Source organism: Kryptolebias marmoratus, linkage group LG7, assembly GCF_001649575.2.
Source record: "Kryptolebias marmoratus isolate JLee-2015 linkage group LG7, ASM164957v2, whole genome shotgun sequence".
Classification (NCBI taxonomy): Eukaryota; Metazoa; Chordata; class Actinopteri; order Cyprinodontiformes; family Rivulidae; genus Kryptolebias; species Kryptolebias marmoratus.
In genome coordinates, this window is record NC_051436.1 from 15,192,148 (window position 1) to 15,217,646 (window position 25,499).

General features: G+C 39.5%; 2 protein-coding genes across 3 annotated transcripts in view; one reads left to right on the plus strand and one right to left on the minus strand.

Annotated features, from left to right (window-relative positions):
* The window catches only part of LOC108242271, a 9,705-nt gene extending 4,934 nt beyond the window's left edge, over nucleotides 1–4,771 (plus strand). The window contains exons 2-4 of the mRNA XM_017427016.3: nucleotides 675–869; nucleotides 1,817–2,027; nucleotides 2,128–4,771. Coding sequence (XP_017282505.2) covers nucleotides 675–869; nucleotides 1,817–2,027; nucleotides 2,128–2,362 — 641 coding nt within the window. The 3' untranslated portion in view covers nucleotides 2,363–4,771. The remainder of the gene's footprint in view (nucleotides 1–674; nucleotides 870–1,816; nucleotides 2,028–2,127) is intronic.
* A 2,051-nt stretch (nucleotides 4,772–6,822) lies between these two features.
* alox12 (arachidonate 12-lipoxygenase) lies at nucleotides 6,823–24,091 on the minus strand. 2 transcript variants are annotated; one of them, XM_017426982.3, is made up of 15 exons: nucleotides 23,914–24,091; nucleotides 19,687–19,833; nucleotides 17,180–17,381; nucleotides 16,891–16,972; nucleotides 16,282–16,404; nucleotides 16,087–16,193; nucleotides 15,218–15,390; nucleotides 14,962–15,105; nucleotides 13,593–13,796; nucleotides 12,351–12,437; nucleotides 12,094–12,263; nucleotides 11,221–11,342; nucleotides 10,172–10,272; nucleotides 9,767–9,937; nucleotides 8,183–8,362 (listed from the first exon to the last, which is right to left on the minus strand). In XM_017426982.3, the coding sequence occupies exons 2-15, from the start codon at nucleotides 19,831–19,833 to the stop codon at nucleotides 8,183–8,185; spliced, it is 2,013 nt and encodes a 670-aa protein (XP_017282471.1). In that variant the 5' UTR covers nucleotides 23,914–24,091. The 2 variants fall into 2 exon arrangements, with proteins under 2 accessions (XP_037832613.1, XP_017282471.1); XM_037976685.1 differs by lacking the exon at nucleotides 23,914–24,091 and having other exon boundaries at nucleotides 6,823–8,362.
* Nucleotides 24,092–25,499: the final 1,408 nt, after the last annotated feature.

Sequence of the window (25,499 nt, forward strand, 5' to 3'; positions counted from 1 at the left end):
GAGTTGACGCGTTGATCAGATGCAGTGAGTTGACGTGTTGATCAGATGCAGTGAGTTGACGCGTTGATCAGATGCAGTGAGTTGACGTGTTGATCAGATGCAGTGAGCTGACAGGTTGATCAGATGCAGTGAGTTGACAGGTTGTATGTTGCTCAGATTAAGTGAGTGGACCTGAAGTATAGTGTTCACTCGCCCTCTGTGTCAAATATTAGTACTGTGCAGATTTTGAAAACACTGAAGGCAAAGTCCACTAAAATCATGTTCTGCCATCACAACTGAGTGATGAGCTTTAATTTTAAATTTAACACCTAGCATTTCCTGAAATAATTCATATCACCTGCTGCCTTTCATGCCAGAGTTATAAACAAAGATCCTATTATGTTGAGAAATGACAGTTGTCGCAGTTTTGGTTAAACCTTGAAAATCCCATAATGTGTGATCTGTTAAAGCTCAGAGCTCTCAGCTTGTACCACACCAAATTATAGCTAAATATCTGTAAAACTGACTGAGCTATAGCCATTTCTATACACCCAATCATTACTTTCTGAGTGTTTCACTAAATTCCGTCTAGTGGCTCTGGAGATATTTTACTAACACACAGCGACACAGATGATAAAAATGACAGAATAAAGCCTGATTGAGAACAGAGCAAACATGTCGTGTCTCTCCTGCAGCTGGTGAAGCCTCTCTTCAGCTCTCTGACCTGCAGCTGCTCAACTATGATGCCGTGGTAACGCAGGACGTTCTGAAACCTTTGGCCAACCTCCACAGCTTGTCCGTCTTTCACCTTTACTCTGTGCCTGGACCCACCTGCCACCTGCAAACATGGCTAACATCTTTGCCAAAACTTGCCAGCCTCAATGTGCATGGTAAGCTTTTAATTTTTGTTTCTGTCCTGACTTTTGTAAGTCTACTCTTAAATTTTAATTCTGAGGTAGGATTGGGCAATTGGAAAAATGTATCGACCATTAGAGTCCATCTGCTGGGAGGACTTGGACCTCTCTTATAACTGCTTGCAGTTTCACTGGACTTGTGTTTAATGACAAATCCCCAAAGTTTAAGATGTAGCAACACCCTCATGCTATGACAAAAGCTCAAGCTTTTATAACTTGTACTCCACCATCTCTTAATAGCATATTGACCAAGTTTGAAGCTGATATTTCAAAATCTCTAGAAGTTGCTTAAAATGTGGAGGTTGCAAATGGCCAAAAATGACCTGAATTCAAAAAGGCCCACTTCCTGTTTGTTTCACAATAGTGCAAGAACCTTGTTATTTTTTTTATCTTTGGTGAAGTTAATAAATGTACAACATTTCACACTTGTACACCAAAGCAAAGGAATTAGAAAAGGTTGTTGGAACATTTCTAGGGGGTGCTGTTTAGTTATGTTGTCATGTCCTCAAATTTTGTGTATTTTACATACAACTAGCTTTGGTCAAAGATTATTCCTGGGTCTTTAGGTGCAGACTCATATTATCAAGATCAAAGTTTGCCTTGCCTCTTAGACCACGCTCTTTTGCGGAAAGTCTCAGTTTTTACAACCAAGTAATGCCAACTTTATCTGTTATCTGACACAGTTTGGAGCTGTATTGGTCAAACAGATCAGAGAACAGTGTTTTGTGTTAAAGTTATTACAGTTTTAGCTTAAATTTGTGTATCATGGCAAAAAGACAAAGTTTGAGGTCTACCAAGTCCACATGCTGTGACAAAAACTCAAGCTCTTGGTAAATTCTAATTTAAATGTCTTAAATAGTATTTTAACCAGACGACTTGTTCACATTAACGCCATCTGATTCCGTGACATCATGCGTCCTCAGGAGGACATCCTCTGGCAGCATACGTAAACTTCCTTCCAGCGTCCCTCCTCAGCCTGACTCTGTGTGTGGATCTTCAGCCTGAAGACCTGCAGGTGGTGTCTTCCAGAGCTCCTCACCTGCAGCACCTGCATCTGGAGCCCTGGAGCTCCTCCTCCAACCTGGTCGGACTCCTCCCACAACTGTTTCCTCACCTGCAAACTCTGGCCATCAGGTGAGTCAAACTTGATTGATGACTTTTTGTTGCGGGGAAAAAAAATATGGGAAATGGTTTCCGTAGAAAGCTTAGTTTGTTTCCTTTTTTCTGCTTTCAGACATCTCCACGTGCCAGATAATGACTTTTTGAGTCTGCATGAGCTTCAGCATCTTCACACTTTGGAAATCTTGGATTCATTCCATCGACCTGACCCTAATGACCCAAGCTGGGTCGTCAACAAACCAAGTCCTCGTCTGCTCCAGCTGATCTCTGACCTGCAGAAACTGACCAATCAGAGAGTCAGAGTCATCACCAGCTCACACAAAGACTTCCTCAACTGCAGCTGTGTCTGACTGGAGTCTGAGCTCACAACAGATTAGACTAACGTGGGATTATGAGCCTTTTAAACCCTTAAAAAAACAATTTGGTCTCCACAATGACACCTCTACGCTCTCCACAAACTACATGGAGAGCGTATGTTGGAACAAATCTGCTAATTTACAAAACCTCCTTCAGTCTGAAGGCATTCAATCAATCACTGGGTTTTTAAGTTCCTGAAGACCTAAAATGTTTCATTAAAATCAAGGATTATCTATAACACTAATGTGTAGCAGTAGGGAGGCCCTTCTCTTCATGTTCTCTGAACTAAAGTCACCCTTTTGTCTTGATCTGATTGATTCCTAATTGTTTTAATGCACTCCATGCAATCCACTGAGGCTGCACTCTGGGACAAATAACTAGTAAAAACAGATAATGTTTACACATTCTCCTAAGGCTTTTAAAGAAAAGATAATGCACTAAATGAAATCTGTTTTCTTGACTGTGATTTTTTTTTTTTAATTTAAATCTGACAAATGAATGTTTATAATTTTTATATGTGCCTTTATCTAACAAGAAAATCAGTCAAATGGTTTACCAAACTTTATTTCATTTTTTTTTTTTACAGGAGACTGTACTGCACTGTAACACAACTTTGAATAGGATGAGATAACCCGTCTGTTCAGACACCAAGGTTGCTGCGGCAACAGCAGTCTGGGTGTCTAGCCATGTTATCAAACTTTGCTTTGATTACAAACTGAAAAGAAAAATCCTTGGCAGGCGATCTGCAGCTCAGTTTGTGTTGAGTTATCAGCTCATTTATCTGTCCGTCAGGTGATGGCTTTACCCTCGTCTCGTTTTCATTATATTTTTTTAACCTGAGTTTAAAAACAATGTTTTTGCTTAGATTGGTTTTTGTACCTCCAGCAGACATGAGAAAGTAAAGAAAGAAAAAAGAGAAACTTAACATTGTTGAGAAACAAACTTTTGTATCTTTGCAGAGATAAGTCCCGTAAAGAATCGCTCCAGCTTGCATGTCGCCTGACTCTGGCTGCATCAGCTGATTGCTTGAAGACATTACCTCAATCCAGGTAATCTTGGATGAAATGCTGACCTGGACCCCAGTGAGTCCTAAGACCTTCCTCCTGTCCTGCCCAGGTCTGATCAGCCTTCAGTGGCTCACCCACACAGACGGAGTTGATACCAGCCGCCTCAGCTTTTGATCCAGTAAGAGGCCTGATCCTGGGGATGACATGAAAGGAACATTTTAGGTCTACTTAGCAATCTTTAAGCTGATGCAAGCTGGTAAAACAATCTTCATTTCCAATCTTATATTCCTTGATTAATCTGACAATCTGGCAGGTTTCTAAACACCGTTCTAACCTAAACTGTCAAAATTCTTAACACATTTAGTTTTTATTCAACACATCCTGTTGAAAGAGCCTTCTGCTTTAAACAAACTTAAAATCAACGACTTATTTCAAATCCTAAAAGGTTTTATTCTTCCTTTAGAGTATTATTGTTAAATCATCATTTAATAAACATCTTCTAAATCATATTCATAATAATTACCCAACTCAAAATATTATTCCCCAAATTTATTATTATTACTTTATAAAACAGTGTTAAATTTATTAAATTTTTTTGTTGATTTGAATAGTTTGTGATTTTATTTAATTTTGGTGTAGTTTATTTTTGTAATATAATCTTAAATGGTATATTTGGTCTCTTTATTGGTAACTTATTATGATTAGAATTAAATGGATTCTGCCCTTAAGTGCTGAGATCTGATGAACTATAAGGGGAATAAATGAAGTAATCTAAATATTGATCAGTACATTTGATCTAGTGCCCTATAATGAGAGCTAACACTTGGAGTAAGGTGGTGAAATGTGTCACTAGAACAAAGTTCAAACTTTCATGTTTTATTAAATCTCATTTAAAAAAAACACACTTTCACTTCAACCCAGTGTGAGATATTGACCATGATCTCATTGTACTTTTATCTGTTTTTAGATGTTTGACATTTTTTACTTCTTTGTAGTTTTTTTTTATCCTTTGTCTTGTGCTTGTTTGTTTTATTGTATAGCACTTTGGTTGGCCTTGTTGATGTTTTTAAGTGCTTTATAAGTAAATTGGTATGGTCGTGACAGACATCCTGAATAAGCTGTGCCTGCTCCGTACTATAGGACCTCTATGGGGGAAAAAATGGACAGGACTCAAAGACTGTAACCACTGAAAACCAAAATATATCTGTGCAATGAGGAATATCTGTGGTATGCTTGAGCACGTTGCAGGGTCTGGGGATTGAACCCTCGACCTTCGGAGTATCGTCCACCTCAAGTGCCTTAAATTATTGCCTGTTTGCTTGTCCTGAGGACTGGTTTTGTTTTCGTGAGAAAATGTTTAAAATACAAAGTAAATAAATCTATAAATGACAACAAGGCTGTGGAACAACATATTTTGGTCCCTCTGCTCTGTGTGTTACTACCATACGATCAAAAACATTTATTATTCACTTTCAGTTATTTAGCTATAGTTGGAGGAAAAAGAAAGTCATGTTGTTTTCAGAGAGGAGGATTTCTCCTGCAACACTGTAAAACAAGGCATGCTTGTTCAGTCTCTTACTAATTCTCCTGTCATGACCTTTGACCTTTTAACCTGCTAAATGAAGCCTTAAGAGTCTGAGATGGAGCTCATTTTTCTGAGCATTGCGCGGTCTGACCTTGGGGTGAATTTGCCTAGTCGCCCATTCCTGAGAAGACTGGCAGCTGTCTTAAATGTTTTCCACCTCTGAATAATCTTTTTCTCTGTAGGATGATGGAGTCCAAATAGTTTAGAAATGACCTATGACCCTTCCTAGATTGATGGGCAGCAACAGTTGCTTCTCTAAAGTCATTGCTGGTGTCTTTCTGCCTTGGCAGTGTGTTAACACACACACACCTGTCTGCTCCAGAGCAACTAACTGACACCTGAATGAGTCAGCAGTCCATCAGAGACACACGGAGACGATCACAGACCTCCACAAACACAGGATCAACGTAAAATCTCCAGTTAAGCTCATTTGCATGTTTTGGTCTGAGGGCTGATCTCCCTGTGCATGTGTGGTTTTCTCAGAGAAAATTCAATTCAGTTCAATTTAAAAATACTTTATTAATCCCAAAGGGAAATTAAATGTTGTTGTAGCTCATAATCCTGGTTTTATTAAAGAGTTGATGGCTGTGGGCAGGAAGGGTCTCTTGTAGCGGTCTGTCCCAATTTGTCCTCGGTCCTGGTGTCCTCAAAGAGTCCCACCAGGTAAGCCTCGCTGGCCTCCTGTGGAGCCATGATGGCCGAGCTCTGGAAGCTCAGGTCGGTCTTGAAGTCCGGGCCGATCTTCTGGACCAGGTGCTAGAAGGGCAGCTTCTGGATGAGCAGCTAGGTGGACTTCTGGTATCGGTGGATCTCCCTGAGAGCCACGGTCCCGGGCCTGTAGGGATGAGGCTTCTTCACTCTGCCGGTGGTCGGGACGCTCCTGCAGAAAGCTTTGGTGGTTAGCTGCTTCCTGGGAGCTTTACCTCCAGTGGATATATGGGCGCTCTGCTTGGTTTTGGCCATGACTGGAGTTCAGGATTCTTCACATTTAACACTTGTTGTCATGGATCATAACAAAATGTCCAAAAGTAAAAAGACTTCAGTAAAAATCCTTCCAGCTGCACACCATCCGATACCAGAGGAAGTAATCATCCAAAAAAAAGTGATTTACATCCAGAAAAAAAGAGGAATAAAGTTTTCAAAAGCAATATCTCAGAATGAATGGAACAGAGCTGCTCCAACCTTGAGCGAAACCACATATGTACAGGGAGATCGTGTAAATGCCACACAGAAAAAAAAACGGCTGAGATTTGAACCCAGGACCTTCTTTTTAACCCTCCTGAATCCCACAAAAGAGAGAGAAAAGAGTAGAGAAGCCCTTGTAACTTTGGGTCAATTTGACCCGAAGGCCACAGGAGGGTTAAGAGGCAACACTGCTAAGTGCTGTAAATCATTTATAAATGAATATCATTCCAGACTTTATATAAAATATAGTACCTCACATTTTATATGATAAAGAATACAGTCCATCTGTACAATAAGTGCTTCAGATATGAACTTAAAATATATTTTATATTCCATCTATTCATTTCTTTTACCCGCTTTTTTTCTTTCCAGGTCACAGTCGAGCTGGCGCCTGTTTCCAGCAGTCACTGTGCGGGAGACAGCATACACCCTGGACAGGTCTCCAGTCCAACACAGGGACGCATAGAGACAAATGAGACAAACAACCATTCACACTCTCACTTACACCTAGGGACAATTTAGACCCTGAGGGAACACCTTGGGATCCCTCAGGAAGAGCTGGGGAGTTTTGCTGGTGAGAGGGATGTCTGGGTTTATCTCCTGGACCTACTAACCTCTGTGACCCGACCATGGATAAGTGGTAGAAGATGAATGTAGAGAAAAATCACGCAGTGAAGTCATTTAGCTCAGTTTATTTTTATTGAAAATCTCACACACATCAGGATTTGTTAATATAATTAGTTTAAAAAAATTAAATGAAAATCTTAAATGTAGTAAAGAAAAAGAATGCACTTTAACAGGTTTATTAGATTCACAGTACAGTTTCAGCCAAAAACCCATCTGAGATGCTGGTTCTGGTTCCAATTCACAGCAGAAGTTTGTGGCCTATTGTGGTGGTCATAATGTTATGGCTGCAACAGCTATCATTTCAGGTGTTCAGTGGATTTCAAAAGTATTCACTTATATTCAGTTAGAAGCATCTTGTATGCAGAAAAACAGCTGCTCCCTTTTCAGGGGTCACCACAGCGAGTCCTCCTCCTCCATCTAACTCTGTCTTCTGTGTCCTCTGTCCTCACTCCAACTACGTCCATGTCCTCCCTAACTGCATCCATATATCTCCTGTTCGACCTTCCTCTTTGCTTACACCACTACTAACTGGCATTTCATAATGTACTGTAGGTGAATTCAAGGTGGCCACCACTATATAAGCCAAAGCAAAAATGGCTATAATTCTTTCATATTTACAGATACTGAGCAAAAAGTTGGTGTGATAGTAGCTGATAGTCATTCACAACACATACTCTGAGTGCTACCCCAACACTGAATGAGATGGCACATCACATAAAGGTTTGTCCAAGATGGCTACACCTCCATCATTTCTCATCATGATCTGAGTTCAAATCTCTAGCATGAAAGGTGGCGGGTGATATGCATTCCTCTGAGTAATGGAATAATGAATTTAATGGGGCTCTGTTTTGTTATTAAGAGGATTTTGTGTTGCTTCATTCCTTCTAATTCAATTAAAATCTATTTAAATTTAAATTTATATTCAACACTTCTTTACAAGGAAGTGTAAGGCAACAGGGCAGAAATAACACAAAGACGGTGAATACTTTTGCAACCCAGTGTTTTATCAGTGGAGCCACAGTGAAGTGGGAGTTGGGATCAGATTAGCAGAAGTATTACATCCATCCACCATGATTCAGTATTTACAGAATAATGTCATTCATGTAGAAATTTGAGGTTTTCAGTTAGAAATATCGTGATAGATGCTTAAAGCATAAAATATGAAATCAGTTCATCCAACCGCACACACTGAAACCAAAGTTTAAGAAAACAAACTTTTTCTGCTGTCTGATGTTGTTTTTACATGATGTCAGGTTGTTCAACCTCCTCATGTAGGTTCTAATTTCATTTGCACAAATTCACTGCTAAAAATGCTGAGTATACCAAACCTAAAAGAAACCTGAAGTTTGATGTTACTGTACGGCCTCAGACATGTCGCTGATGTTCTACAGGGAAGAGAGGCGACGTTTCTAAATAGTGATGCTGTTTTCTACACGGCTGGGCAGAAGGAACAGGTACTGCAGATCCAGGCCTGCGTTCTGGTTCAGGATGTGCTCCTCGATCTCCTTCAGCTTCTCTCTGAACTCCTCGATTATCTCGAGCGCCTGGGCCTCAGTGAAGTGGTCCTGCGTGTACTGGCCCAAAGGAATCTGGGTAGAACAAAACAGGAAGCAAGCTCAACACTTCTTCTACAGTTTATAGACCAAGTCCTTAACCATCTCTGTCAGCTTAGATTGTTTAAAAAAGAAAGTCCCAAATATCTGCAGGACTTCATAGAAGGAATTGTTTCAGTTAGTTGAAAAAGTTGAAAGGAATAAGTTATTCCTATACGTAACCTTATAACTGAAACTATTAAATTTGTCAGTCTTTGCATTTGGTGATATTACAACTTTTACATTGTCTTTGTAAACTGCAATCCATTTTAACATGGCAACATCATTCTGTATTATGATCAGAAATGTGGTAAAAATAATACAGAAATGGCTCAAAACTAATGACAAACCTCAAGCTGACATGGTCCGTCTGCATGGAGCTGAGGTTTCTGCTGTTTGCAGTTCTGTTCTCTCGCACGGAAGAGGATTAGGGCCATGGTTAAAAAAAAAATTCTGGAAAAAAATAATTGTGTGTGGCCCTAATCCTCTTCGTTATTCTTGCTTTGTTAGTGGTTCATGTCACACAAAGTTTTTCTGCCTTTAGCCTTCAAATCCTTTGACCGTGTTAGCCTCTAAAAACAACAGCCAGGCAAACCAGTTTTTGTTTTTCTTACATGCATTTTTATACGTCTCACGTGTCACCGTTTATTCAATAGACTTTAAATCCATCGATAAACCATGCTAATCTTGTCCTTTCTCTGCCCAGTTTCACCTGCGGCTGAAGTGTTGGAGGGGAGATGAACAGCAGTGCTGGAAATGGTGCATTAACTTGCATTTAAACATAAATAAGTCCTTCTGTAAGGGGCCCTGTGATGGACTTGAGTCCTGTCCAGGGTCTACCCCACCTCTCACACAGGAGATAGGCTCCAGCTGCCCCGTGAACCTGCTTGACAAAAAGTAGGCGAACAAAATGGATGTCTATAACAGGGTAGCACTGCCTGGGACAGTCAGATTATAGGGCTGGGCCACAACGCTAGCCACGCTGATGACTCGGAGCATGAGGAAAGGGTGTCAGTCAGGGCTGCAAATTATTACTGTTTTTTGAGGACCTGCAGCAATGCCCCCTCCTGCCCCTTAGGCAACCTCCTATATGGCCCATACCAAGAGCCAGCTCTGGTCTGGTTAACGGTTGGATTTTTGACCAAGAATTAAAATAATGTTGAAAAATACCATTCCAAAAATGTATAAAAATAGCGTTAATTTCAATTATATAAACATATATCATGCATATTGTAAAAACAGGAGACAAAGGTATTAGCATAGACTGTGCTGTGATTGGTCTTTCCAGTGTATTTTTATTCCAGTGGTCAAAGCCACATATTGTGTTTAACTGAGGTTCTCAAGTCTTTCAGCAGCCTCTGCAGAGTGACCCTGGCTCGGGAACTAAAGACATGGACTCACTGCGTCTGGCTGAGCTCGCCCCAGATGCCACGTGATGGCCATCTGCACGCAGGACTGGCTGACATCAGGCAGGGTGGCCATGATCATCTCCATGGTGATAGCATCTTTATCTGACGGTGGGGGGAGTCTCATGGTACAGGGGGTGTTGGGGACCCAGGCACACCAGTCAAACTGAAGACAACACAGGTTTTGTTGGAAACAGTGGAGAGAGCAGCATCTTCTTCATTGTGATCATTCCTAAAACTGTGGAGTTTCAAAGACTGAAGCTGCCTTAGTAGAACAGCACTAACATGCGAGTCAGTGAGTGTTCATTTACACAACTATGGAGTTTCAGTCCATCAACACAAAGACTGAAGCTTTCTGCTTGAAACCACACTGCAACATGACTCAGTAAGTGTTGAGTACCTGTCCGTTGTTGGTTGCAGCATGCTGAGCTGTGCTGGTGAAAATGGCCACAGCTAACAGGGTGGAGAGTTCTTCTCTGCCACTTAGTTTACTTGGCAGACCTGAAACATCCAAAATTATACAGAATAGTTAATTTTATACAGACCACAGCCCAGACTGTTCAAAAAGGGGTTTCCATTACTTAACATTCCCAATTTGGACGTGTTTATTCTGCCTTTAGTGAAGGGTTATGTACCACGGAGCTTTAAGGTTGCTATGATTAAATATTTACTTTAGAAACCTGATTTTGATTCAGAAGTTCTGCCCAATTTTTGACCTATATCCAATCTCCCATTCATCTAGAAAATTCTTGAGAAAACAGTTACAAATAAATTGTGTGAACATCTGGACAGAAATAATTTGAGGAGTTTCAGTCAGGGTTTGAGCTCATCATAGCACAGAAACAGCACTGCTGAAAGTTACTAATGAATCTCCTGGCTTGTGTGTATACTAGCTTCAGGATACTTGTTGTGGTTTTTGGACCTGAACATCTTAGGAACAAACTTTGCAGCCTTTCACTCCCTCTGGATGGCAGTAATTCGGCCTCCAGTTCTAATATAAAGAACCTTGGTGTTAGTTTGGATCAGGACTGCTTTTTTCCAACTGCTAAAATCACGAAAATTAGAAACAACTTGTCTCAAAATGATGCAAAAAATGGGTCCATGCATTTATCACATCTAAACTTGACTATTGTAATTCTTTATTATCTGGGTGTCCAAAAAACTCTTTTAAAAAAGTCCTCAGTTGATCCAAAATGCTGCTGCTAAAGTTCTGATGAGAGAAATTAATGTTCTTTCGACTTCGCCTTTTTTCAGGGGTTGCCACAGCCACCAAACTTGCATGAAAGATTTGGCAATTGTTTCACACCGGATGCCCTTCGTACTGCAGCCACATTATCTGTGACAGGAAGCAATAGGCTAGATGTCCTTCATCCAAAACAGTCTGTTTATAAGACTTAAACACATCTGTTATTATGCAAATTGATAAAATACATTCTAATAATGGCTTACCAAAGCTGGGAAGCTCAGTGAAACCTTCTTCTGAAATGTCTCTGTACCAGGCTTGGAGCTCCGGGTCCTTCTGCACATCGTGGTCTGTGTGGTAATACAGGTTTACCATACCTGAGACAAAACTGAGAAGAGAGCTACAGTTAATTAGATAAATTACATTTTATTAACCAAAAGCCCAAACACTTAAATGTCAAAGTTAGTTTTTTTATAAGCACATTTAAAAACAACAAAAGTTGCACAACAAAAGTGCTGTACACATAAACTGTCCAGGAAAATGCAAATAAATGAGATGATTAAAAAAAAAAGCACAATATTAAAACAGAGTTAAAATAAAGCAAAACACAAGCTAAAAAAAGGTAATGCTATAGAATAAAAATAAGTATTTTTATCTAAAAGTATCCAAAGGTTAGTTAAATGTATCAAAAGGCTAAAAGTAGCAAGATGGTGGCTAAAAGTTAAAAGTATCAAACCAATAGCTAAAAGCTAAAACTATTAAAAGGCTAGATAAATGCTAAAAGTAAAAGAAGGGTCACTAAAAGTTAAAAGTAGCAGTAGTAGTAGTACTGTGATGGTAGCTAAAAGTAGCCTAAGAAAACAAACATATAGTTATTTTTAAAAGAACAATGTTTTAAAAGAATCCTAATGACATTTTTTTGTAAATTACAGTGAATATTTTCGAAAAGTATGAAACTTATAAAAACAAAAAGTCATATCACTCATCCTCAGTGACCTGAATGTTTTACTATATGAGCTGTTAAAATATTACAAAATATGCACAAGTAATCAGATTGCAAAGTATGGGGGAAAAAACCTAACAAACAGGGAAACAGTGGTGTGGGTGCTGACTCAGCAGGGAGTAAATGAATCATGTACTTGTGAATTGCTTCCCACAACATCAGACTGTGCTCTCTGTAGAAATATTTTGGGAGCTGGTAAACTCCTCTGTCACTGAAGTCGAGGTGGGGCTGAAGGGAGCGGTACGTCAGGACCTTGTACTCTCTCTGGGCCAGAATCAGCAGCCCATCTCCGCCCGTAGACACAACCTGTGAACACACATCAGTGTAATCAGTTAAACCGCTTCACTTGGTGGGAATCCCATTCCTACCCTTCATCCCTACAGGGAGACGTACTCGCTTGAAGATGCCAGTGGGGGAGAGCAGCTGAGTGCGTCCCCTGCAGTTTATCTCCAGTGTGTAGCGCAAATGAGGGGCCAGGAGCTGCAGCCAACACACAGAAAGGTCAGAGGTCAAACTACCAACAAACCAAAGCAACGTCAGCTCTTATATCAAAGAAGAAATAAAGGATCAAACTTAAACAAAGGAAGGTTTAAAATCACCTCTAACACACATGAATGTAATAGTTTATTGTACATGTACAGTGTTGTGCCAAAGTTTAAATCCTCCCTCATTATCGCCTGAAAGTCGAAATCAAACAGTCATGGTTTTACCCATGTCTGTGTGTTCCTGTTTCTGTCTGTTAACAGAAAAACTCTCAGTGGGCATGTTTTAATGAATCCCTCAGAAAGTAATCCTTTAACATATATCCACAACTGATTAGCTTTTGTAGCCAACCGAATTTAAGATGGCCGCCACAGCCAGCTCACCTTAAATAACACAACAATGACTTTAACTCTGTCAGTTTTACAGATTCTGACCTAAAATGTGGTGTGGTAGTAACTGAGACTACTACACAACAAAGATCTGTGTTTAAAACTTTAGCATTCACTGTAAACTTTCAGAAAGTGATCATAGGATGTAGATCTCCAACAGATTATCTATTGGAGTCAGTCCAATTCAAGATGGCCACCACAGCTAATTGACATTAGTGAGGACAAAAATGGCAACAACTCAGTCAGTTTTACAGATATTGAGTTAAAATTTGATGTGGTATTAGCTGAAAGTCATTGACAACACATACTCTGAGCATGAGATCACATGAGGTCACTCATAACATTATTTTAACATTAAGGATTGACAAAAACTGCTGAAACTTCCTATTTCTCAACATAAGATGATATTACTTTAAAACTATGGCATGAAAAGCAGTGGTGAATTGTACTCCTTCAAGGAAGGCTAAGTTTTTAATTCTTAAATAGCACACTTTCATATTCTATTCATCTAATAGAAAGACTTTTTAAGTAACTTCTTCTTTTTTTTGTCCTGAATTTGTCCCATTTACTTATTTTTAAAACGCACTACATAAAATACTCACATTTAGGTAGAAGGACTCCAGAAAACCTGGAGAATGTTGGTTTTAGCCTAGAGAACTAGTGATCAAGACCATCTTAAAAAGAGTACAGAAGGTCTGTCTTGATAGAAGACAAAGAAATTAGGAGCCTTTTAAAAGGTCTGTCCAGAATGCCTGACATTTACCTTATAAATAGGGTGCACAGCGGGCAGCTGTCTCAGAGTCGCCACGCAGAACACCTCCACCACCAGGTGAGTCCGGAGCAGGTGGGACAGGAGCTGGAAGATCTGGAACTCCGAGTGGCGCACCCACATCTTGGCCAAGAGCCAGGCCAGAGGTGGGTCTCTGGGCAGGAATATGGGTGTGTTTATTCCAGGAGTGGGATCCAGCTGAGGACAAAGATCAAATCAGAGCATCAGAACAGGAATGTTACATCAAACCTCCCAGACTGGCTCAAGCCAGGAGCCAGGCCAGAGGTGGGTCTCTGGGCAGGAATATGGGTGTGTTTAACTCACCTCCAATTTACTAAACCATGATAACTATGTGAACTCAATAAAAAAAATCATCAGTTTTGTAATGTTTTCATTTAGTCATTTAAAGTGAGCATGAGACAGAAAGACACTTTATTAGAGAAATACAAACCAGGTCCTAAACCTTCATGAGTCTGAGAGCACCCACCTTCTCTGAAGGCTGTTTATGTCCCACTGAATCATCTTTGAATGGTGATTAAGAATAAAATCTTACTTTGTATCTTAATAATTTTATATTTTTTCTTGTAGGGCTTGAATTTTTCCATCAAAGATGTCAAACACAAACCCATAACTCTGTCAACATTATTTTAAAATATATTTTATATTTATCACCAGCCGCTGATAAACAAATGTCAGTGATAATGTTATTGCCTGTCTGTGTGTGATTAACGTTTGGAGACACGTTTGTCACGTTTGTCATGTATTCTTCTCCACATGTGGGTCACCTCAGGACCATAAACTGTTCACTGGAGTCTGATGACGGTCACATTTAAATTATAATCTGAAAGACCACGCAAAAAGATCTGAGCATAAATTCCTAATTGAGCATTAAGACCTACAGTGTGATCAAAACCTAGAACTCTGCTATGAAAGTCAATGGGCAATAGGCATTTCTTCAGGAAGTTCTAGGCTTTTAATTGTAATACTTATTTAACATTTGATTTTTTATACGATCTCAGATTTATTCGTCATTTAACATTCCTGCATATAGACTCAGGCAAAATCACAACCAAAGCCTTCCATTAAAAAATAAAAACAAGAACAAGTATTTTTATTAACATGAATATTAAAGAGTATGGCAAACACTATCTGTGTGTAGGAAGATAAAAATGGATAAGAATAAATAAAGCTGGCAGAACTTTAAAATATATATATTTTATAATACAAGAAAAGCAAGAGAAACAAGGAGAGTTTTGGCCAAGAGCCATTGTCAGATGTTCAATGATGCTCAGTTTATTCAGTAAAGGTTTCTGTGCTGTATAGTATATATCTTATGGTGGTTTAATTAGAATAAAAGTCCTACCTGGATGGCGATAGGTATGAGTCCATTGTCGGGGTGTTGGTACAGGAGACACAATGGCGCTGCGATGTATTGAGGTTTACCCTTTATTATGTTGGCAGGGATCCCATCCATGATGCTGTAATCGATCAGGTAGATGTTTCCTGCCTGGATCAAAGAGATGTAGAGACAAGAGGAGAGAATATGAGTTTAGAATCATGTATTTCACAGATGTTAAAACTATGGTACTAGATCCAACATATTAATGACTATTGTCCACCTTGAGTTCGGTGTCCAGCGTGGTTTTAGGAGCCATGGAGCTTTGAACCATGTCCGCTGTGACAGGGAAGTTCTCTGGCAACTTCTTGCACCTGCAGATCATCCTTGGGTTGGAGCCGTTCAGACACTGGTAGCCAAAGAACCAGTCCTCCTTCCAGTGCTCCATGCAGTATTCTTGGAAATAAAGAAACTGGTCAAGTTTCAGACACTGAAGGTTTGTGTGGTTGTAAGAAAAATGTCAGCACCAGACAACCGGGAAGGTTTAATGTCTGGAAAAAGCACCAGATATAATGTCAGTAAGGTTACTTTGGAAATGGACCTGATCAAGACTAAAACTTACATCATTTATCCAGTAACTATGTCAGTTACTTTATCAAAATAATGTAACTAATTACTTTTATTCATTTTTCTAAAATGTTATTTAATATTAATTTATGACTGTGGCTGCTAGTCATTTTAAAATGTTTAAACCTGGCAGGGATAACCTTACAGCTGTACTCAACACTGACTTTTATAGAACTCACTTTAAAATCCTTTAAACACGTGGAATAACAACAGAGTAATTTAAAATAATGTTACGCAGGATAACTGTAGATGAATGCTCGACGTGATAGTGCTTGGAGTATGTGTTGTGAATGATTGTCAGCTACTACCACATCAAACTTTACCTCAATATCTGTAAGTCTGATGAGGTTACAGCCATTTTTGTGTTTTCAGAGGTCAGTTGGCTGTGGTGGCAATCTTGAATTAACTTCAGTTGTTATGATCAAACCCGAATAATATTCAGGCACATATAAGATGTAAATCCTTCCGGGCAAAAACCTCTCAAAGTCATTTATTCAAAATAATAAATAAATAGTGCGTCCTCACCAGCTATGGGGCTTCTCAGTTTCCAAAAGATCCGTCTGAAGTCATCCAAGTCGCTCCAGGACCTCCCAAAAGTGATGGCCAGCTTTTTCAGAGACAACTCCATCAAACTGATGGAAAACAGATGTTTGACTGTTTCAGATCACGGTGAATAACTGCTGACATGTTTGTGAATGCATGTGAGTGTGCACCACGTACGCATAATGCAGAGAGTGTTCAAAGTCGCTTCTTTTCTCGTTGTCGAAGCGGACATCTTGGGGTAAATCTGCTTCTGTTTTGGCATCAATGCATCTGGGAATCCCTTTAGCCCACGTTATCCATCTGAGAAACAGAAAGGAGACAAAAGGTTAAAAAAAATTTAAATGAAGCAATTTATATCATAGTCTTCCATGCTTGAGTTCTAGAATTATCTTCTGTTAAGAAATGACGAAGTTGGAGCTGTTTTAAAATGAACATTATGAGCAAACGTGTTGGGGATGACTCTCAGCTACTACCACATCAAACTGTAGCTGGACATCTGGACAACTGAGTTAAAGACATGTTTGTGTTTCCTAAGGTCAATTGGCTTTGGTGGCTATCTTAAATTGGATTAACTCTGAAAGTTACCCAGTTGTATTTGTACATCAAATAACTACTTTCTGAGAGTTTCAATAAAATACATCTGCTGGTTCATGAGATATTTTGCTAACAGACATACACAAAAATGCACGCACACACAAATATAGGCAAAAGATTGACACCCTTCTGTTTCTGAAGCAGGTAATAATGAATGAGCTGAACTGTGTGAAGGTTTCTGTCATGTGTGACCTGTAGATTTTCTGTCTCTCCTGCAGCTCAGCCTTCCTGTGGTCCAGCAGTTTTGCTGAGGAATCGTTCGGCAGAGTCTTTGCTGGAAGAAGAGACAAAGTTCTGTTCTCAATAACATTTCAAATGTGTCTATCTGACAAGTGATACAGTTTTACATTTTGATTTGTTTCCAAAACAGCAGATAGAAAATAACAAATACATTTGTCCAATGGAAAAGGTTGGCATGCAGAGGAAAATAAAAATTCAGAAGATTTGTTATAAATTACATAAAATATGAATGTTCCCCTACCCGTTCCCTCTCTTATTTCTACCTTCATGTTTCCAACCAGCCAGCGATAACAAGGAAAAGTCAGCACTTTTCCTCCATCAGAGGATTCCACCAGAACATAGGAACAGAACCAGTTATCTTCAACCCAGTACTTCTCTTTCTCCAGCCTCACCAACAACACAGAGCCTAAAGGAGACTGGCTTTTCACTTTGTACTGGTCCACCTGATGGAAAGATGAAGGACAGAAAAGGAAACAGGAAAACCTAATCAACACATATTAGTCATTTACTCAAATATTTTTATTTATTTATCTGTGACTGTAAAGGTATCTGCAGTGTAACACAGGGCAAATATTACAAAAATAAAATCTAAAAAACCCTAACATAAAATAAACAAAAAGCCAAGGAATGTTTGCTTCAGTATTTTTGACCTGGACTGGATACAAAATAAAAAGCAACACAAAACTGAATAACATCACATTTATGTGAAAATACAAAATAAATAAAACGTGAAACACACAAACCGAGCTTCTCAACAGGCTGAGTGCTAGTTGGGGATCTTTATATCTGAGATATTGAATAATTATACAAATGACTTGCCATATTAGTTTTTTAAAGAGCTTATTACATGACACAAAAGCCTGCCATATAAACACCTCTCATGTCTCTGCGCTGCAGCTGTCTGTTATCACTAGAGTGTTTCCTCATAGCTGTTTTGAACCAAACAAACAGGTCTTTAAGATTCTGTGTTTATTTGAACCAGACATTCATACTGCTTGATGTAGACAATTTAGATAGTATCTTCTTCTGTTTCTTCCGTGTTATGTCTGTTAGCAAAATGCAGGTAAATATGGCACGCACCCAGTTCTCAGTGAGCGCCGTGATCACTTGTGACTGAACTATTTGTGTTCTGGTTCACTGTACCAGTCTCGAAAATCTGTACAGAATCGTAAAGGTACAAGTATATGTACCATTACACCACTAATAATAAAATGAAACAAAACCCACTGCATAAATAAAATTAATAAATATGAATTCACAGGCATTTAACATTATAAAATAATTCCAGAGTCATCAGAAAATTAAACAAATTAGGTTTGGAATTTAAAAATAAAAACTAAGAACCATAAAAATCTCCTTTTATAGCCTTGCAGATGATACTCTAATCGCCTTAAAATGGAAGCATAATGAGCCATTTTCATTTTAATCACAATTTAAATGTTTACTAGATATGAGAAGTCAAGACTACATTGGTCTATGATTCACAGGAGTACTAAGAAACCATTGTGGACAAGAAGTCGTGTCTACATTGGTGAGTAATCCCTAGCAGTCCTGATAAACCACTGTGGAGGGAAACTCAAGGCTATATTGGTCTGTGATCTGCAGGGGTACTGAGAAACAACTGTGGAGGTAAAGCCAGGCTACATTGCACTATGATCAACATCCACATCATCTCAAGGCTACATTAGCCTGTGATTCACAGAGAACCTGAAAGATTATTGCAGATATGATGCCAAGGTTATATTGGTTTGGGATACACAGGGGTCTTGAAAAACCTTTGTTGACAGGAAGTCAAAGCTACATTGGTGTGTGAGGCAAAGGGGGACTGAGAAATCATTGTGGCATGAAGTAAAGATTACATTGGTCTGTGGGGTTCTGGGAAACCAGTGTGAACAGAAAGTCAAGACTACATTAGTTTGTAATAAAGAAGGGTACTAAAAAACCTTTGTGGTTGGGAAGTAAGTAATCTACACTGACTAACCATCTACACTGGTTCTGACAAACAATTACACATGGGATGTTAGAGCTACATTTATCTGTGATCCAGAGAAACCATTGTAGATGGAAACTCAAGGCTATATTAGTCTGGGCTCACAGAGGTACCTAAAAACAATTGTGGATAGAAGTCAAGGCTACATTAGCCTGTGATTCACAGCGAACTTAAAAAATTATTGTAGATATGAAGCCAAGGTTATATTGCTTTGTGATACACAGGGGTCTTGAAAAACCATTTTTGATGGGAAGTCAAAGCCACGTTGGTCTGTGATTTTTAGGTGTGTTGACAAACTATGGTGGACAAGAAGTATAGGTTTCACTGGTCTGTGATCTACAAGGGTCCTAGGAAACCAATGTTAACAGGAAGTTAAGGCTATATTGATCTTTGGTCCACAGGTTCTTGACTAAGCACTCTGTACAGGAAGTCAAAGCTACATTGGATCAGGAAGTCAAGACTACATTGTTTTCTGTGATAAAGATTGCTACTAAAAAAACATAGTGGATGGGAAGTCAAGGCTGCATTGATTTGTGAACCTCATGGGTTCTGAGTAAAAATTTTCAATTAATTCCCTTTGTGATCTACAGGGATCTGAGAAGATTTTGTAGTCAAAAATCAAGGCTACCTTGGTCTGTGCTTAACATGGGTTCTGAGAAACCATTGTGAATGGAAAATTAAGGCTAAATTGATCTGTAATGTAAAGGGATTAACAAGCTGGTGCCTTAAGGTTGACACAGAGTTGTTCACACTCTTACCGCGCCTCGACAAAAATCCAGTCCGGGATTGTCCAGCAGGGTGCGCTCGCTCTCCCCATTCTCCCCAATCAGTGTCACAAATATGTAGTTGTTGGTGCCTGAATATTCAGATGCCCCAGTTGCCACTGTGACAGTGTAGACTTCCATCTAAGGATAGAAACACACACAACATGTTAATGAATAAATAATTAACTGGAATGTGCGGTATTTACTTAAAGGCCTAAAACGGTGCACAGGCTCGAGAAATGTGGGGTGGTGTGCTGTTTTGTTTTATTTATGAATAAGACACCAGAGAACATTATTCTCGGAAGTGATGAGATGTGCTGGTGACTTAAGATTGTGAGAAAATAGGCAAATTGTTTGGTGCAGTGTCACTGAATTCTGTTTTTGGGTGACCAGTGAGCTATACAGACACATTTTCTGTTTCTAGTGTTTGAAAATCTCAACCTATTTTCTTGTGTATGGCTTGAAACCTCCTAGTAAGGCAGTGCTCTAATCAAACGAGCAGCTTAACAATTTAAAAAAAAAAAGAATACAACAAAATTGAGACTGCAGGATGGTTTTATTATGGAACTTTAAAAGTTTTATATCTGGCCAACATAAATTGCCTCTTATATTAGTTTTAAAGAAAAAAGTGACAAACATGCAGATCATGGAGGCAGGAACAACACCTGTGGGGTGGCAGACTGGGCTGGTGGCTCCCATATTTAAAAAGAGGGACCGAAGCATGTGTTCCAGATATCGAGGGATCATACTTCTCAGCTTTCCTGAGAAAGTTCACTCCAGGAAGTTGGAAGGGAGCCCCAGATCAGCTGTTGAACTTGGCCATTCTCAGTGCAGATTGTACTCTGCCAGGGTTGTCTCTTGTCGTCAGTCTTGTATGCGGTGTTCATAGACAGGATCTGAAGATGCAGTCGAGGAGAGGAGGGTGTCTGGTTTGGGAACCTCAGGGTCTTTTCTCTGCTTTTTGCAGATGACATGGTTCAGTTAGCGTCTTTGTGCCACAACCTGCAGTGTACACTGGGATGGTTAGCCAGTTCCCCCAAGTCCGAAGCCATGATTCTCAACTAGAAAAGGATAAAATTCCTCTGGGTCAGAGATGACTCCCAGTATTCTGATGGCAGAATAGATCGACAGATCATTACTGGGCCTAGCCTGCAGTAATGAGGGCATAGCCTCAGTTTGATGTGGTGAATAAAGAGTTTAGTCAAAAGGCAAAGCTCTCGATTTACTGGTCTATCTATATTCTATCCCGCACCTATGGTCATGACTGAAAGAACGAGATCCTGGATACAAGCAGCTGAACTGAGCTTCCTTCACAGGGCTCAGCCTTAGAGATAGGGTGAGGAGCTCCATCATCCGGAGGGAGCTCAGAGTAGAGCCACTGCTCCTTCACATAAAAGGAATCAGTTGAGGTGATTCAGGCATCTGGTTAGGATGGAACGCCTCCCTTTGGAGGTTATCTCGGTGCAGGAAGATCAGGGGTTCAGGGTTCAAAGGCCTGGGCTGCCAACCTTTGATCAACCTCAATTGTGTCATGAATTAGACAGAATTAAAGCCATGCCATTGTCCGGATTAACAAGGTTTGCGTTAGTTGTTGGGGAACCAGGACATTCTGATGAGAATAGGCTACTGGAACAAAACATTCATGAACCAGGGCAGAGAACTCAACACTGCTGGAATGCTACTATATGAGCAAACCTAAAGAGAGGGGCTGTATAGGAAGGATGTGGAAACTGTGGAAACTTCAATACCCAACATCAAGAAAGATCTTCCCCACAACACTGAGCAGAGAGATGCTGCAGCAGTTACAATCACAACGGTCTCCCTTCTTCTTAAATAGTCTTACAATCTTGGCATCGTGCATATCTTAGGGGACAGCACCTTTATTCCAACAATTCCAAAATTGTCAAGATGTGGTAGTAAGGAGAATTTCCCTAGCTTCATTAAATCAGGTGTTATCCCATCAGCATCAGCATTTTTGATGGAGGGACCTGTTACCTGCTTGATTCCCTTATACACGCTTATGATGTCACCTTTATCAGAAGCGACCTGCATAATGGAGGAGAGCTTGAACCAGTAGTTGTTAATGTCGCATCAAGCCATTTTCTGAGCTTTGCTTCTGACCTCTGAGAGCATTGAGATTCCTTTGGAATGCATTTTCGTTGCACCTAAAAAAAAAGCTGTATGCTTGGGCTTTAGAACTGGTTCCATCTCTGCTGTGTTAGCTTCAAACCAGTCTGTGTTCCTCTTTCCTGTCTGGCCATAAGATTCGAGGGCTGCAGTCAGAGCCACGCAGAATTATTAAAACAGCACATTCCCGTATTCAGAGATGAGCCCAGAGGGGATGATTTGAATATCTTCACTAAGCAAATGAGAAAACCACATTCATGTAAACCAGCTGCTCTATAAACAAACCCACTCATTCAGGAGATAAAATATCTGAGACCCGCAGACCAGGAACTGAAACCTGGCTAATTTTAGATGTAGCTACGGTTTTTCTAACTTTAGTTTTTACCTACTGTTTGGGAAATTTTAGCTTTTAGCTACGTCTGAGATAGTTTTAGCAGCTGTTTTGCTTGGTCTAGTTATGTTTTTGCCAATTGTAACTTTTAGCTACAGTTTTGCTCATTTTAGCTTTTAGCTACTCTTTTGCTAGTGTAGCATGCGAGCTGTGGGGGCTTCAAACCTGTCCTATGGGACACAATAATAAAAGTCGAGACAGCTTTGGAGTACAAGAACTCATCTGTGTTTAATCATAAACTCGCCTTCTTACAGTCTACAGCAGAATGAATACAACCCATAGACATAAAGATGGCTACCAACGCTGAGACACCCCTTTCAAAATAAGAGCACACAACATAACCAGCTTTTAGATATGGTTTTGCTCATTCTAACTTTTAGTTAAGTTAGCTATTTTTAGTTTTTAGCTAGAGTTTACTTATTTTAGCTTTTCTTTACTGCTCTGCTTGCTTAAGCTTTTAGCTATTCTTCTGCTTGTTTTAGCTTTTCAAGTAGTTCTACTTCTTTTAGCTTGTTCTCCGCTTGTTTGAACTTGTGCTCTGATCATTAGTGTCAGTTTTGATTGTTTCAGGTTTCATTCTGCTTGTTCTAACTTGTGTTCTGCTTGTTCTAACAGTTTCAGCTTTATAAACAAATTCTTCCAGTTCTCAGCATTCACGCTGCATTTTCCCAGAAAATGCAAATTTCTCTGGTTGTCTTTTACTGCCACTCTTGATAAACTTGATTATTCGTATTGGTGTTTTTGTAAAAACATTCATTTTGTGTATTTCAGAAGAACACAGGGTGTTCTGGGGTTAGTTCAAACTCTTGCCTCTTTTGTTTTTTTTTTCTTTATGCAATTGTATAAGCAAACATTTTGTTTCATTTTCTGTTGCTGCACCAAACATTCACAGCACTTCTTATACAGTCACATAGTGATGGTGGAACCTGTATTACCAGACTAAAGAAACACACTGAGTGTTAGAGAACAGTTCCACTCAAAGGGTCTGTTTGTTTTCTGAAATCCTGACCGCAGCACATCAGTTCGATTTGAGGGACATTAGTTAAAATTAAGAATAAATACTGGAAACTGAAGCATCAAATCCACAACATCAAATCAAAAAATAATGTTCAAAGTCATTCCTTGACGAAATGCATATCGCCCATCGCCTTTCATGCCAGAGTTTTAAACTAAAATCATTGTGTAATGCAAAACAACAAAATCATGACCATTTCAGTGAAATCAAAAAAATAAAAATATGTGCAATGTCACATGATATTACGGACAGTCACATGATCCGATAGTTCTTGGAATATGTGTTGGGGATGACTCTAAGCTACTTCCAAACCAAATTTTTGCTCAATATCTGCAAAACTGACTGAGTTATAGCCATTTGTGTGTTTTCTAAAGTCAGTTGGTTGTGGCAGTGATTTTGAATTGGATTGACTCCAATAGTTAATTAGTTTTAGATGTGCTTTCAGTCATTCAATCATTTCGTTTCATTAAATTCTGTCCAGTGGTTCATGACAGACAGACAAACACACACACAGACACACAAAGATACGGGTGGTGGATGTAAACTATAAACATATGTTTTGATGAATGCCATCTTTGTTATTACACCGAATGTTTAAGTTAAAAATCAGGATGCAACTAATGAGCATGCAGAAGTTGAAACGTACGGAAATCTTTAACTTAGTCTGAACAGAAAACAAAATATTGACCTTAGTCCAGTGTCGTTCACTTTATTTGGAGTTTGGCTTCCAGGAGACGTCTCCACGCCCAGTTTGTCCTCCGACCTCTGTCTCGGTCTCTGTTGTCCTCTCTGCTCCTCGTCTTCTCTGACTCTGGATCTGAAGCTTTCTCAGGGCTGCTCTGGCTGCTGCAGTTACAAAATCAATGTGGTATTTCATAACACACCCACTGCCCGACTCTTACACCACAACTCAGCCAATCATTCTGTCTTCTTTTTCTCACTCATGTGGTAGTGAAACAGAGCCGGGCTTTTTCACACATTAACTATCACATACAAACAAAGAAGGAAACAGTGTACAGGAAAAAGGAAGTTAGGTAAATATTTACTGTCAGTTTTTTTACATAATACACATACAGTGTAACAACAGCATACTCTACTCAATTAATCTCTCCTCTTAAATTTATTTATTTTTGTGTTAATACATATACCAAGTAAATATTAAACATAACATGACATATTATTGATACAAACCTGAATACATATTTAAAGCCATAATAGCTGTCAAATAACGCAATTTTTTAATGATTTGGATTTGAACTTTTTTGTATATGTGTATTATCTGTGGTAAAAAATAATGACTAAATCATTCAGTACCAAAAGCCTGCTGCTTCATTTGTAATAAATTAGCAAAATAAACTCTTTAAGAGCTTGTCATAGTCCTTTTCCTGCGAAGAAGAGTTTCATCAGAGGGGAAGGGAGCCGGGGGCAACAGATGGCAGGTTTAGGCAAGAAATCAAGGGAATATTTTTTTTTACAAAAAGTCAGCCTAAAGTTCAATAGAGTCAGTTTGGTGTCAAATATTTAAAGGAGCAGAATCAAACTTGCAGAGACAGAAACCAGAACCAGGCAGTCAGGTCAGTGACTAAAAACACAGGAGCAGACATGCTGAAATGATGGCTTCAGGGCAGTGGTGCACAATCCTGGTCCTGGAGGGCCTCTCTTTGACGTGTTTTAGAAGTTTCCCGGCTTTTCAGCAGGTCTTCAAGTTCTGTGGAAGCCTGTTAATCAGTCAGTGATTCAAATTAGGTGTGCCAAAGCAGAAAAACATCTAAAACCCTGCAGGATAGCGGTCCTCCAGGGCCAGGGCTGGGCACCGCTGCTGCTTCAGAGAACAGGTGGGCATACCTGCTGAGTGCCGCAGGTGCACATACTGAGGTAATTAGTGGAGTCAGGGCTTCAGTAAGGGAGGTGAAAACAAGGTTTTCTTTTTCTCCAGAGAACTTCAAACATAACTGTGTTGGCTTTTCTAAGGCTGTTGAATGATACAAAAAGAGAATAAAAAGAGTTAATTAATTTAAAGATGCTCTCTGCTTCAGGCAAAAGTACCCTGCTGAGCATAGTCAGATCTCTGGTTAACTAAAGGCTGAGACATTTTCTCAAATTTGTTATATGGTTAAAAAATATTAATATCTTCTCTTCGTATGAGTTTCTTAGTAATTGTAGTCCAAGATATTTAACTTCATCAACTCTGACTGATAGGTCTGAGGCCACGGTGGATAAGTCTTTGCCTCAGGTGGAGGAGTTCAAGTATCTGGGAGTCTTATTCACAAGGGA